Source organism: Microtus ochrogaster, chromosome 15 (assembly GCF_000317375.1).
Source record: "Microtus ochrogaster isolate Prairie Vole_2 chromosome 15, MicOch1.0, whole genome shotgun sequence".
Taxonomy (NCBI): Eukaryota; Metazoa; Chordata; class Mammalia; order Rodentia; family Cricetidae; genus Microtus; species Microtus ochrogaster.
The window spans coordinates 7,110,655-7,124,241 of NC_022017.1; the positions used below are offsets into that span (position 1 = coordinate 7,110,655).

The 13,587-nt window shown below is 52.6% G+C and overlaps 2 protein-coding genes across 8 annotated transcripts in view; one reads left to right on the forward strand and one right to left on the reverse strand.

The window, feature by feature from the left end:
- Window positions 1–3,330, forward strand: part of Hdac7 (histone deacetylase 7) — a 35,139-nt gene extending 31,809 nt beyond the window's left edge. For all 7 annotated transcript variants that reach the window (XM_026782444.1, XM_026782446.1, XM_026782443.1 and 4 more), the window contains 4 exons: window positions 163–296; window positions 491–575; window positions 2,460–2,595; window positions 2,692–3,330. In XM_026782444.1, the coding sequence (XP_026638245.1) occupies window positions 163–296; window positions 491–575; window positions 2,460–2,595; window positions 2,692–2,737 (401 nt within the window). In that variant the 3' untranslated portion in view covers window positions 2,738–3,330. The remainder of the gene's footprint in view (window positions 1–162; window positions 297–490; window positions 576–2,459; window positions 2,596–2,691) is intronic.
- Window positions 3,331–3,733: 403 nt separating this feature from the next.
- On the reverse strand, window positions 3,734–12,762 carry Slc48a1 (solute carrier family 48 member 1). The gene is made up of 3 exons (XM_005353989.3): window positions 12,518–12,762; window positions 6,353–6,520; window positions 3,734–5,715 (listed from the first exon to the last, which is right to left on the reverse strand). Exons 1-3 carry the CDS (start codon window positions 12,651–12,653, stop codon window positions 5,579–5,581), a joined length of 441 nt encoding a protein of 146 aa, XP_005354046.1. The 5' UTR covers window positions 12,654–12,762; the 3' UTR covers window positions 3,734–5,578.
- Between the last annotated feature and the right edge of the window lie 825 nt (window positions 12,763–13,587).

Here is a 13,587-nt window from a genome sequence, read left to right on the forward strand (position 1 = left end):
AAGACCCTTGACTTTTCAGAGGTTGGAGTGAAGCATACAGGTGGGGTTTGCATCTTTAAGACACTGTCTACGAAGGAGGAAGCAAGCAGGGAAACGACAGCGTAGGGAATGGGGCTCCCTCTCCTCTCGCCCTCTACAGTTTCTCCCACCTCAACCATGTAGGTTTTGGGTACATGACACAGCAGCTGATGAACTTGGCAGGAGGTGCGGTGGTGTTGGCCTTAGAGGGTGGTCATGACCTCACAGCTATCTGTGACGCCTCTGAGGCCTGTGTGGCTGCTCTTCTGGGCAACAAGGTAAGCTCGGCCCTCAGCTGTCTCTATACTTCCCTGGGACAGGTGCCCCTGGCTCTCACACTTCAGAACGAAGAGTCGGTAGATAAGAGGGGAAGGGGTGGGGCTGGAAACCTTCTCGGGTTAGGTCTAGGGCCAGCAGCTCATGCCTGTTCACGCAGGCTGAGCTTGGGGTCCCTGATGGAATGTTTCTGTAGGTGGATCCCCTTTCAGAAGAAGGCTGGAAACAGAAGCCCAACCTCAATGCCCTCCGCTCTCTGGAAGCTGTGATCAGGGTGCACAGTGAGTTTTGACCTGTGATACTTGCTGGGTCCAAACCTGGGAATGCCTCCAGGGTTCACCATCCCACTGGCAAAGTCTCAGAGACCCAGTGCCTGCCAGGCCAGAGACATACTGACGATCTCAAATAGGATTCCCAGGAACCACGCCAGGAGTAATGGTGGCCATATCCCCATGAGTGAGTGACCTCTTAGCCTGGGGTGACCTCTTAGCCTTCCAGTTTGGAGCCAGCATGGACACAACAGTGACTTCCTTATGGTTGGGACTGGCCTTCCATCTCTGGCTATAATCTTGGGCCAGGGGCCAGGCTGACAACAACACTCAGGCCTTGTTTGCTATAAAGGCTTGGCTTAGGCTCCTCGGTACTGGTCCCAGTGACTGGAGAGCTGTGGGGAGGGCCTACCTGGGTCTCAGAATATAACTATATTGAAGAGCTCACATTTGGAAAACATGTTAAAGATTCAACTTCAACTAGGTTGCGCACTTTCTGTGAAGGCCCCGGATCTCCATTGGTATACAAAGATGAATAAAGTAGATTTCCCCATATCTGGGGCTTGGTTGGGGAAGCCGACATATACCCACAGCATAGCTGCCTGTGGAACCTCTCATGGGCCAGGTTCTGCACTGAGCTGGCCCATGTCCATCCCTGTCTCAGAACGGCAGGATGGTGAGTGTTCCGTGGACCAGAGCTGGCTGTGCAGAGCAGGTGTGGAGATGCTTGCCCTGGCTCTGTACCGCGATTGTCTTACCTCCCTCTAATCCCAGCCCCCTTCAGTACTGGTGATTGAACCCAGGGTCTTGCATGTGGTAGGCTCTCACTCTACTGCTAAATAACCCAGCTCTTGGGTCATTAAGTTTTACAGGGTCGCACTAAGTAGCCCAGGCTACCTTCCAACGTGTGTGTGACCCTCCTACCTCAGCCTCTGTCTGCTGGAATTACAATAATTTACTACCATGCCTGGCCTCCTAGGGGTAGGCTGAGCACTATGGAGGTCACATGAGGGGGACCCTGTTGCTCTAGGAAGCCAAGGTATAGGTATATGTGAGCAAAGCTTGTCATAAACCTGATGTAGGGTCGAGTGGACCCTCCTGGTGCTTTTAGAATCCACACATCTATGGAATGCTCTTTCTTTTTTTTTTTGAGACAGGGTTTCTCTGTGGTTTTGGAGCCTGTCCTGGAACTAGCTCTTGTAGACCAGGCTGGTCTCGAACTCACAGAGATCCGCCTGCCTCTGCCTCCCAAGTGCTGGGATTAAAGGCGTGCGCCACCACCGCCCGGCTGGAATGGTCTTTCTTTATTTTTGATTTTTTGAGACAGGGTCTATGGAACCCCTGGCTCTCCCGGAACTCATTATGTAGACTAGGCTGGCCTTGAACTCAGTGATCCAACTGCCTCAGCGTTCTGAGTGCTAGGATTAAAGATATCTGGTTTATTTTTTAATTATTTTTTATGTGTATGGGTATTTTGTCTGCATGTATGGCTATGCAATCTGTATGAGAGCATACAATGCTCTTATAGGTCAGAAGAAGGCATCAGAATCCCTGGAACCCAAGTTTCAGATTGTTGTATGCTGAGAATCAAGGCCAGGTCCTCTTAACTGCTGATCGATCTCGCTAGCCCTCTAGGGTGGAATATTAGCCAAGGATGGGAGAGGGGCTTGGTTATCTGTGAAGATGTCCTTATAGCCACGTTGAATCTGCTCTGTTACCCAGGGCGGTAGGGAAGGGGTAAGTTGGGGGGTGAGGGCAGGAAGGGGCACTCACCTCAAGCTGATGACATGACCACTATTCTTGGGCTCTGGACCTGTGTCCCTAGCCATGGGATCAGTCTAGGTATATAGCTCAAACAGCTTGTCTTTCCCCTACTGACCCAGCTTCTCATCCTAGGGAAATACTGGGGCTGCATGCAGCGCTTGGCCTCCTGTCCAGACTCTTGGCTGCCCAGAGTACCAGGGGCTGATGCAGAAGTGGAAGCCGTGACTGCACTGGCATCCCTCTCAGTGGGCATCCTGGCTGAAGACAGGTATTCCCAGACCCCCCAATCCTAGGCCCATGCCTTCGAATCCCCTTGGATCCTCCCAACTGGCTTCCCAACACCCTGCCCTTGTCCCCCTCCCAGGCCCTCGCAGCAGCTGGTGGAAGAGGAAGAACCTATGAATCTCTAGGGCTTCAGAGCAGATCACCTGCCCTTCATCGCCTCACCTCTGCTGTCAGCCCTGTTCCTGGGTCTGCAGAGATCCTCTGGGCAGGTAGTCAGGTCCAGAGCTTAGCTACCCTGACAGCTACCCCAGGGAACTGAGAAGGCCACTGGGTCTGGGATGGGGACCAGGAAGGATCCTGGGAAGAGGCGGGCTGGGCACTAGGGCCCAGCTGGGCTCTTCCAGAATGGACCCAGTCCCCTAGCTGTGGCCTGCAGCCCTCAGGACTACACAGCGGAGGACTGGTTCAGGTGGACCTGTAACTGCCACTATTTTTAACTTCGAAGGCCCCAGATTTTGCACACCACCCCAGGCTCCATACAGAAATGTGAACTTGGCCTCAGCCAGGGTGGCCTTTCCCAGGTTCTGAAGGGCTAGGGGAGTAGGAGCCAAGGGGTCCCCTATTCCTGAGGACAGGAGAGCTTCCTCAGTTGTCTTTCGGCAGCCCCGGGCTCTGAGAGCCACTCTGAGCTGCTCTCTCTGTGAGCAGTCACCAGCAAGCCTCCCATCTGGTCACTGCCCTGCCAGAGGCCACCCTATGTGGACCATCTCAGTGCCTTGGTGCAGCAGACAGGTGCTGAGTCCTGTGCTTCCTGACCCAATGGTGCCAAACCTTCATCTCCCCTTAGAAGCACAACACAAGCCCAGGGATGCCTGGTCACTGCCCCCAGAATGAGCCTGCCTTCTGTTTCTGGGGTTCCCCCACCTCGACTATGACTGCTGCCCCACATAGGACTAGCTTGGCTGAGGGGAGATAAGGTGGGAGAATAGACAGACATGGGGGAGGGGAGGCCACCCCAGAAGTCTTCAAGACTTTTGAGGTCAGGCCTGGGGCCAAGGAAGTGTTTGTGTGTATGCGTGCGTGCGTGTAAGAGTGTGTGCGTGTGTGTCTTCCCCAAGACCTGCCATACCTTGTGTATGTATGCATGTTTTTGTAAAAAAGAAAAAAAATGGAAAAAAAACTGAACAATAAATGTTTTATTTGCTTTAAAGTCCTTGTGAGTATGCCTCTTGGATGTTAGTGAGAGATCATCAGTGCAGGGGGTGTGCACCCGGCACCCTGCGACGGGCTAAGAAAGGGGGCAAGCGTGGGCCGAACTCAGGCCCTCCGGTCCCTTGCCCTTCCATGGCTGCCGCATGCAGGAAGGGCCCACTCCAGATACAGCTTACCAACCCAGGTGAAAAGGGCAATGACCCTGGGCTGAGCCCTACACACTGGGCCCTGTGGGATACAGGGACAAGTTCTCAGACTCAATTTGCCAAGACACCCCAAAAGATCTTGACGCAAACACACCTGGGCTTCAGTCCTAGCTGGGACTCAGTTGAGTCACTGCTGCCTCCTGTATCCTTCAGTGAAAGGTTCTAGATGGGGACATAGTTTCTGGCTCCTTCCTGCTTTAAAGCACCATGATATTGTGAGCATTACTGTAAGGTAAAAAGGATGGGCAATGCAACAGGCCAGAAAAAGTGTGCCCAGCATAAGCAGAGGGGGTGCCAGCAAGTCTCCCCAGCCTGGTCACCATATACCTTGGAGCCCCGAGCAGTCTGGGCTTAAGAGAAAAAAAAAAAAATCCCTTTCTCTGGGCTAAGGGGTGGAGATGGGATTGTGGGGGATGCTGGGACTGTGGGCATCCTAGTCACATAGGGCAGGGCTGGGAGAGGAAAGGAGGTCTGAGTTAGTGGTCTCATGCCAAGAGGGCAGGCTGCCCGCTAGCCCAGAGCCTATCTTAAATAATCAGATAGGTAGAACCCCCTCCTTGCCCACTCTTACAGTCCCCTCTCGAGAGCCCCCCACAAAGAAACACCCTGAGGCTGACAAAACGGCCGCTGTATTTCTGCTACCGTGACAGTGACACAGGTAAGTCAGAGAGCAAGGGGCAGGACCCTGGTGGAAGAGTGGACGTGCAAAATGGCAACCTAACATAAAGGATATATGTAGCAGCCCTGGCCCTGCCTCTCTGCTTAGGTAAGGCCTTGGCCTGTGTCCATTCAGCAGAGAGAAAGAAGAACAACGGGGAGAAGGTCCTCATGGCTGGGTGTGTCTTGTGCAGTGAGGGGCAGATGAAGAGCAAGGTTGGAGACTCAGGGGTACATAAGGAGAACCCTCTGGCTCCCACCAGCTTGCGCCCTCTCCCGAAGCCCTTCTAGGTGCAGGGGGTGTGTTTCCTGTGGTCCTCAGGTCTAGCCGCATCCGAGGAGTCCGGCTCTGGTAATCTGTGGTCATGTGCACATGTGTGACACATAGGAATGGTTGGCTGGCTCTAGCACCCTCATGGGAAACAAACTCTGGATGGGACTCTGTTCAGCTTTGCAGCTTGGGGGAAAAAGCCAATCATCACTTCCCTGGGGACTGGTGAGTTCAGATACCTGACCCTTGAGGACAACAGGATGGAGGTGTTGGGACGGGATTTGGAGATCTCTATTAGAGAGTCCTTCTTTGATCAAACCTTTCCAAATGCCTTCCCCCAGCCCCATGGTTTTATGAAGTCTGGGGCAGGAAGGACGCCTGTCCCTAACCCTGCCACTAGTCATGTGTTCAGACCCTACCCCTTGACACCTGGAGTTCATTATCATGGTCCTACTTACAAAGATTCCTCAGAGTACTAAGAAAATAGATCCATTTGGAAAGGCTGACGGGCAGGTTGGCAGTGCCCCTCCAACAGTTGCTGGGCAACTGAACTGGCCCCAGCCATATATGCCCTGCCACAGTTCTGGAGTCCCCAGGGTCTGGGGCAGGCTCCCATGCTGACTCAGAAGCCGAGTACAGGTCCTGAGGGCCCCCAGGCTGGAGTGACCTCATTCCCTGGGTCAGAAATCACTGAGAATGCTGATATCAGCGAAGTCAGCCCGGTAGCGGTGGGCGTAGAGGCTGAGCAGGAAGGCCCACTTGAGGGAGATGAAGCTCCAGACGCAGGAGAGGTAGTAGCTGGTTGGGTCTTTGAGACCTGCAGGGGAGAGGAACCAATGATAACTTGAGAGATCTACCCAAAGCACCACCAGCAGCCAAGACTAGACGCCCCCCTCTTCCTTCCCACTCTACATCCCTATAGCCTCTGGGTCTTGAACCAGTGCTATTGAAGACTGGTGTATGGAGCGTGCTTACAGCATTCCTGCATGTGTAGTCGGAGAGCTGAGGCGTGAGAGCAGGTCAGAGTTGGCCAGCAGGTCCGTGACATCCACTCCCCTTTTGTGACACACAGGCCACTGCCAACCCGCATCAAACAGGGATGGCCTCTGGCTACTTCTTACTAGAGCCACCAGGGGGTGCTGCCCTCCTGGAGCTAGGCAGAGACTAAAGGACCCCAGCAATTCTGGGGTGAGAGGTGTTCATGTGAGCCAGCCTTGTCAAATACTTCATACCAGTCTGGAATCCTCCTGCCCCTGAGGAGGTGGGGGCTCTCATTCTCCCCACTTTAACAGTAAGAAAGCTGGACAGGGGAGGCCAAGTGACCCATTTAGTCCCTGTAGCCGTTCAGAATCACACTTGTAGAAACTGGACAGGAGTCCCAGGCAGGGTATATTCCCAGGTTGCTCCCTACCCCCAAGCCCTCTCCCTTCCTCCTTTCCCTGGACCATCCTCACTCTGGTGCTGGGTGATGGCCAATGTCAGGAAGGTACAGAAGGCAGAGATGGAGACGGCCGAGAAGAGAACACCCACGAAGAAGAAGCCGCGCAGCCCTTTGAGCCAGGTCCTCCAGTAATCCTGCAGGTACATCACATGAGTCACCAAGACCCACAGAGCCAGGACACCTGCGGGGACAGACTCGGTCAGCAGGACCCAGGCACCTGCCTGTCATATTGCAGCTCCCTCCTGCTTGGCCTCTAGCCCGGTGGCACTGATACTAGGACCCTTATGTCCACCAGGCCAGATCCATTCGGACCGTGATGCAGAGAAGACTGGTCCTTATGGCAATGATGTGATGTCTATGGGATGTGATGTTACCACTTGAACAAGGAAGCACAGGACTTAAGCTGCCTTCCAGAAAGCCAGGCATTAAAGAGGTTCGTGGAAAACAAAACCATGCTGCTCTTTGTCATTTTTACTTTTGTCAACCCCTTCTTTTCCTCATTTCCCCCTTCTCCTCCTCTTCTACTTCTTCTGAGGGGGACAAGGTCCTTTTTTCTTTTCCTTTTGGTTTTTTGAGACAGGGTTTCTTTGTATAGCCATGGCTGTCCAGGTACTCTGTAGACCAGGTTGACCTTGAACTCAGAGATCCACCTGCGTCTGTCTCCTGAATGCTGGGATCAAAGGTGTGCGCCACCATAAGGCTGAGACAAAATTCTATATAGCCCAGGCTAGCCTTGAATTTGTGATTCTTCTGCCTCAGCCTCCCAAGTGCCACCACATTCAGCTTGGAAATATTATATTAGCTGGGCAGTGGTGGTGCATGCCTTTAATCCCAGCACTTGGGAGGCAGAGGCACACAAATATCTGAGTTCCAGGCCAGCCTGGTCTACAGAATGGGTTTCAGGACAGCCAGGGAGGGCTACACAGGGGTCTCAAAAAACCCAAATAAAGAAACAAACGGTTAAACACATGAGTAATTTACATATTCATATAAACCAAAATAAATTAATAAAATGCTTAAAAGGTTCTCAGTTTTAGTTTCTCATATGGTGCATGTCTATAGGTAGAATCTACCCAAACGAGTTTACTTGGCGTTCACTCTGAGAACTTTACATTTAAGGCTCCTGAAATGAGACTTCCTAACGCCTATCCAAAGGCATAGACACGGAGAAGCATGCCCCATTCCGCACTCCTCCTCTGTCTGATCCTCTGGGTCCTGGAGCCTGCAGCTTAACTCTTGGGCAGCAGGGCTCTTTGCAACTCTATACTGGCCTTACAGAAAAAGAAAGCCTTGTCATGAGGCCCCCAAGGCCACCCAGCACCCACGTGCCCTACTTGCTTTGGGCTAGGCCTGATGCCATCCCTCCAGGCTGAGGCAAAGGGCAGGCTACCATCCCAGACCCTTCTGGGTTTGGTGGGCAACTCTCCTATGATACTCTCAGTCAATACAATAGAACACAATACAACCCTCAGTACCAGGCAGTGCCTGCTGGTACGGAAAAAGAATGAAACAAATACCAATTCCGCTGGCAAGGACGTAGAGCAGGGCCGTGAAGCCAGGCAAGGGATGAAAGAGAAGAGAGATGGCCAGCTGTAAGCTCTCAGTACAGCCATGGGGTGCAGGCAGGCCCCTCAGGCTGCAGCATCCAGAAAGTGGGAGCCCTTTCAAATCATCAGCTGCATTATAGCACAAGTGCTGTGACCTCTCAGGGGGCAGACATCTGACTGGGAAGGAGGTCGCTGGGACAGAGGGAGGCAAAGGGACTCTGACTCTTTGACAGCCACCACGCATTCATCTCTTAGGCTGGGTAATGAGAGCAAGAGTTTGTTAAATTGTTTCTCCTCTTGGCATGCCTAAAATGCTTTATACTTTTTAAAGTTATGAGACATAGGCTTGGGACAGCAAGCAGAGGAATCTGGCTATCATGGGGCTATGGTGACCGTCTTAATTATCACAATCAGGGCAAAACTACACCGGGAGAGTACAAACCAGGAGACTTCGGGCCAGGCACTGTTATGCTGCCAAGCATAAAAATGGTTGAGCCCTGTGGTCCTGCAGCCTGGCTAAGCAGGGAAACCTGGACTCCTCCCTGTGTGAGCATGAGCCCACTAATCTATCTCACCCTGCTTACCCCTCCCCCAACCCCGCCAAACTGATACCCATCCCCTTCACTTCCATTCTTTCAGTTCAGCCCGATCTGGCCTTCAGTCTTCCTCCTTGGGATGGGTTCCCATAACTCCTGGGCTCAGGGTGGATAGAAATAAACATGCTCCCATCTCTGCCTTGGCAGGAAGCTGCAGCGGGCCAGAGGAAGCCAGAATACTAATCTCTGCTCTGCCTTTTGTGGTCCGGATTTTATCCCAGCAACCTCCACACCAGTCTCCCGCTCCTTCTGAAGTTTTCATCTGCAGGGAGTTGGTTGGATTCTCTATAGGGGCACTGAGGATTAAAGCCCAGAGCAGTGAGCACAGTGTTTGCTCTACCACAGTGAGCTCCACCCTATGACTTCAATGTGGTTTCTTAAAGGGCCCCAAGAGATGAAGCCTTTGTCACTGAGTATTTAGGGGACAGACCAGATCCTTCCAGTGGCTTGTCCTCCCTCCTCTTCTCACGAAAGGAGATGCAATAACTGAGTTCTACAATCCTTTCCCACTTGAAGATTCTAGAAGTCAGCTTAAAGTAGAAAAAGAAGGTCAAAGCAATTCCTGTGACTCAGCAATGTCTGGTTAGAAAACGCTAAACTAGGAAGTGTATAGACGTCATCTCAGACCACCAGCGTGACCCAGGGGTTCCCCCAAACGCTCGCCCCCACATCTGCTCACAAGCGTTGGGAACGAGAAGAGAGGGAAGCGAGTGGTCCCAGGTGGTAGCTAAACCCTTCCTCCAAACCCAGCTCCAGGACTCATGCGAGTGAAACACACTCAGGAGGGAGGCCACTTCCCACCCTGACCTCCTGGGAGAGATGCTTCCTCTGCAAGTGATTACCGATGAAGAGTCCCTCCCCCGGCCCTTCCTATACTCCAGGGAAGCAACTCTACCCTGTCTTGCTCTGTTCCCTTTCCTAGGATACTCAAGGGCTCCAGGATGCCTGGACTATACAACTTGGAGCAGCATGGACCAGTCCCCAGCCCCACCCGGCTGCAGGAGCAAGCACAGCCTCATCCTGGCTCCACTCTGCCACTCCAGGGCTAGGCCTGCCTAGCCTCTGGGTTCATAGGCCTGGTTAGGGAAAGCACCTCCAGATGCTGGGCTGGATGAGAGGCTTGGCGGCACACAAGGACGCCTGTGGAATAAAAACAGACACTGGTATGTGGCTCTGAGGGCACACTCTAGTCCTGTTGCCCAGCCCAGAGGACACAGAAGACCCAGGACACCAGAGCTCCTCTCTGTCAAATTCAATTGCAAAGAACAGGGCGCTGTTTGGATGTGGGGTACGAATACCCTGTTTTCCATGGTTTTCCAGACATAGAACAGGCATGTTAGCTAGGGCTCCCAGTGCAGAGTAAGGGGGTTCAATGAGGTCTCTCTGGTGAATCCACCCTTTTTTGGGTCACTGCCTTTTTGCAAAGTCACTTCCTCTCAGATTCCTACCAGGATAAGGGTGTTCCCACCCCAAACGCTCATACATACCCTGTCCCAGAAGTCAGCATGCCGAACAGCCACAATTGACCAATTTGTACAAAACCCACTGGGATGGACCTCTGTGACTCAGCAATTTCTGGGCTGTAAAATGCTGAGTCAGTAGTGGAGTGCTTGCAAGTCAGAAGCCGGCTGACACTTCACCCCAAAAGAGGAAGAAGTATGGTAGGCCGTGGACCCCTCATTACAACCCACGCTGGGTGGGGAAAGAGTATGGCCTTGGCCTGACAACTCTTCGCCCACCAGCCACTACCACCAAGCAGTTTTGGCTCTTCCATAACGGTGGTTGCCAGAGGCCAGACTAGCAGGAAGATAAGCCTCTGCTCCAGCTAGCTGATGCCAAGTGCCTGTCTCTCAAGGCAGCTCCACAGATAGCTTGCTTCAGGTCAAGCAAGGCCATCAAGGTGAGAAAAGGCCATTAAAGAGAGAAAACGGGTGGGAGGGAGGCCCCGGTGGCGGCCTGGAGGGGGGCTGGAACCTTCCCGTGCCCTTTAATAAACAGCTAGCTGGAAAGCCTGAGAGAGTGGACAGCAGCACACGGCCCTGCAGACCTCGAGGAGAAGTGGCATCTCCTCCAACACCTAGGAGAGGAAGCCGAAGTCTCGAGCAGGCATTGCTGTGCCTCCCACAGCTAGGTAGAGACCACCCCTACTTCCACAGGGCAGACTCTTCCTTAGCCAGCTGATCCCAGGAATGTCTTCCCTCCTCCCGGCAACCAAAGAGCTTATCTCAAGTCTCAGCATCCAGCCTCGGGTCAGGGTCCTGACAGTGCCTTCTAAACCCAGGAGCAATAGGAAGTGTGGAGGAGGGCAGCCCAGAGAAAGGCCCTGTACACAAATCAGCCAGCAGTGTTGGCTGTCCCCGGAAGGTCACAGGTGGCAGGCCTGGGCATCACACTGAACCTTCCTGGTGACCCCAGTGCCTTGCTTGGCATGGCTTCAGCTTAGGAGCCATGCATGCATTCTGATAAAGCAGAAACACCCACGGTTCCCTTACCTCAGGATGGCACTCAGTACATACAGGGAAAATGTGTGGGGTTTTTTTTGGTTTGGTTTTTGTTGTTGTTGTTTTGTTTGGTTGGTTTTTGATTTTTGGTTTTGTTTTTCTGAGACAGGGTTTCTCTGTGTGGCACTGGCTGTCCTGGGACTCACTCCGTAGCCCAGGCTGTCCTTGAACTCAAAGATCCACCTGCCTCCTGCCTCCCAAATGCCGGGATTAAAGAGGAGTACCAGCACACCTGGTGTGAATTAGTTATTTTTAGTTATTACATTTATGGATCTTTTTGCCAAGGATTTTAGCCATGGAATAAGATCATTGTGTATTAAATTAAAATGTTATCCTTACCCATACTATTGTTTCATGCGGCTATTATACAATTGGCTTAATTTTGGCTTAATTTTTTTCTTTTCTTTTCTTTTTTTTTTTTTTAAGACAGCGTTTCTCAGTAGCTATGGAGTCAGTCCTGAAATTCATTCTGTAGACCAGGCTGACCTCAAACACACAGAGATCCACCTGCCTCTGCCTTCTGGGTGAGTGCTGGGATTAAAGGTGTGCTGCACCACCACCTGGTGAGTTAACTTTGTTAGCAGGAATTTTAATGTCTTTAGCAAGCGAGGCTGAATTTGTACAACTCTCAGGGATTCAAATCTCCATCTGAGTTCAAAGTTCAGAACTTTGAACTCAGATGGACAGGCTTTCAAAGCTAGGCCATCTTGGAGCCCATCGTGTGACTCTTGTAACCCGGGACAAATTATTTACCTTAAGCCTCTATTTCTCTAACCGTAAAACGGGCACAATGATGCCTAATTCAAAGGACTAATATAAGGATTAAGTGAAATAGGGGAGTAGACTGCTTAGCGCAGCATAATTTATTAAATTATGTTAATAAGCACAGGTAATATACTTGGCCTTCACACCAGTTCTATGGCACAGTGGTTTAAAGACATGACCAAAACTGCACGTCAGGTACAGAGCACTGCTAACACTGGGCCTTCTTCACTGATGCCTCCGGTCCCCTCCTTGGGGGATTAGTAAATTCCCATTGAGGAACCTCGGCAGATGGACGCGGATGCAAAGGAAACGTCCAGTAACACTAGGTCACACAGCACAGTCCTGGCCTCCGCTGAGGACCTCTGGGGCTGGCTGATGGGCTTCCCCACGAACCCCCACTTGTTATAAGAGGCGCGGGAATCCCGCAGAAGCAGTGTATTTGTTGCAGGAGCGAGGGTGGCCAGGGACTGGGCGCGCTGAGGACGCTGTAGTATCCCCTGGGCAGAGGGTAGATCGACAGGGTGCCGGGACGCGACAACTGTGCAAACGACGGAGTCCGGCAGTCGGCACCCTAGGTCGCGCCACGTTCAGAAGGCATCAGGTCCCAGAGGCCCGAGCAATGCCCAGGAACCCGGGCCTGCGCTGCCAGTGGCCTCTTCGGGGTAAACAACGCTCCCGCCCCGGGGACAGCGCCGCTCCAGCCGCCGTGCGCAGCAGCTGACAGCTCCACCCCACCCCATCCCCGCCCGCCCCGCGCCCCCCAGGATACCTGCGAGACCCCCCATTGCCGCAGTCCCGGGCTGTCGGTAGACCACCGTCCAGACGAAGAAGATGGAGAAGCCGGCCACCGAGCTGATGCCGGAGTAGGCGGCGCGGAGGCCGAGCTTCAGCCGGGACGGGGCCATGGGGCAGCAAGCGCGGCAGCGGAGGACCAGCGCCGCCGCCGAGGCACAGGTGCAGGGCCCGAGCTGGAGCCCAAGCCCCAGCCCCAGCCCGAGCCCGAGCTTGAGCCGCCGGCGTCCCGAGCTCCGCCCCCAGCCCGTCCTCCCCGCCCCCCCTCCCCGGTGCCGTCGGCACAGCGCCCTCCTCGGCCGGAGGCCGCTCGCGACACAAGTTTGACCCGGCCACCGAGGCTTTGCAAAGGCGGGCGACCCCTAGTGGAAGGGCAGGGTCCTGGGCTCATTCCCCAGACTCCATCTACCTAGCGGGTCCTCAGCAGCGTGCCTGGAAATCAGTCTTTACCCCCAGGTAACTGCAATGGTTATTTTTTAAATTTTAAAATATCTTTGAATTTTCTGACGTATAATCTCTCTATGTAGCCTTGGCTGTCTTGGAGTTCTCTATGTAGACCAGCAAGCTGGCTTGGAACTCATAGAGACCCTCTTGCCTCTGCCTCCTGAGTTCCGGGATTAAATTTTGAATGGGAAACTCATCAGCATATAAAATTTAAGATTAAAATTTCTAGTTACAATCACAAAATCTAGCTAAGTGTAGTGGCAAATGCCTTTAAACTGGCAGGGGCAGAGGCAGGGCAGAGGCGGGCAGATCACTGTGAGTTTGAGCGCAACCAAAGCTAGACAATGAGATACCGCCACAAAACAAAAACAAAAACAAAAACCAAGAAAAAAAAGCATAAATTAGGTATGATGGCCCACACATATAATCCTGGCACTTGGGAAGTGACCAAGATAAGGAGATGGAAAAAAAACCTGAACAGAGTTGGTTTGTTTCTCTGGCTCCCCCCACACTAATTAAGTAAAATAAAAAATAGAAAAACCTAAAATAATACAATATACAACTAATATATTAATTCTTTCCATGAACTGGGTGGTGCTTAGC

What these genes read in the sequence shown, in the direction of transcription:
- Slc48a1 (XM_005353989.3), bottom strand. Translation starts at nt 12,653, where the DNA reads ATGGCCCCGTCCCGGCTGAAGCTCGGCCTCCGCGCCGCCTACTCCGGC. An exon ending in GGCAATGGGGGGTCTCGCAG is followed by an intron (nt 6,521 to 12,517) that starts GTATCCTGGGGG and finishes CTGTCCCCGCAG; the next exon opens with GTGTCCTGGCTCTGTGGGTC. An exon ending in GGCCATCACCCAGCACCAGA is followed by an intron (nt 5,716 to 6,352) that starts GTGAGGATGGTC and finishes TCTCCCCTGCAG; the next exon opens with GTCTCAAAGACCCAACCAGC.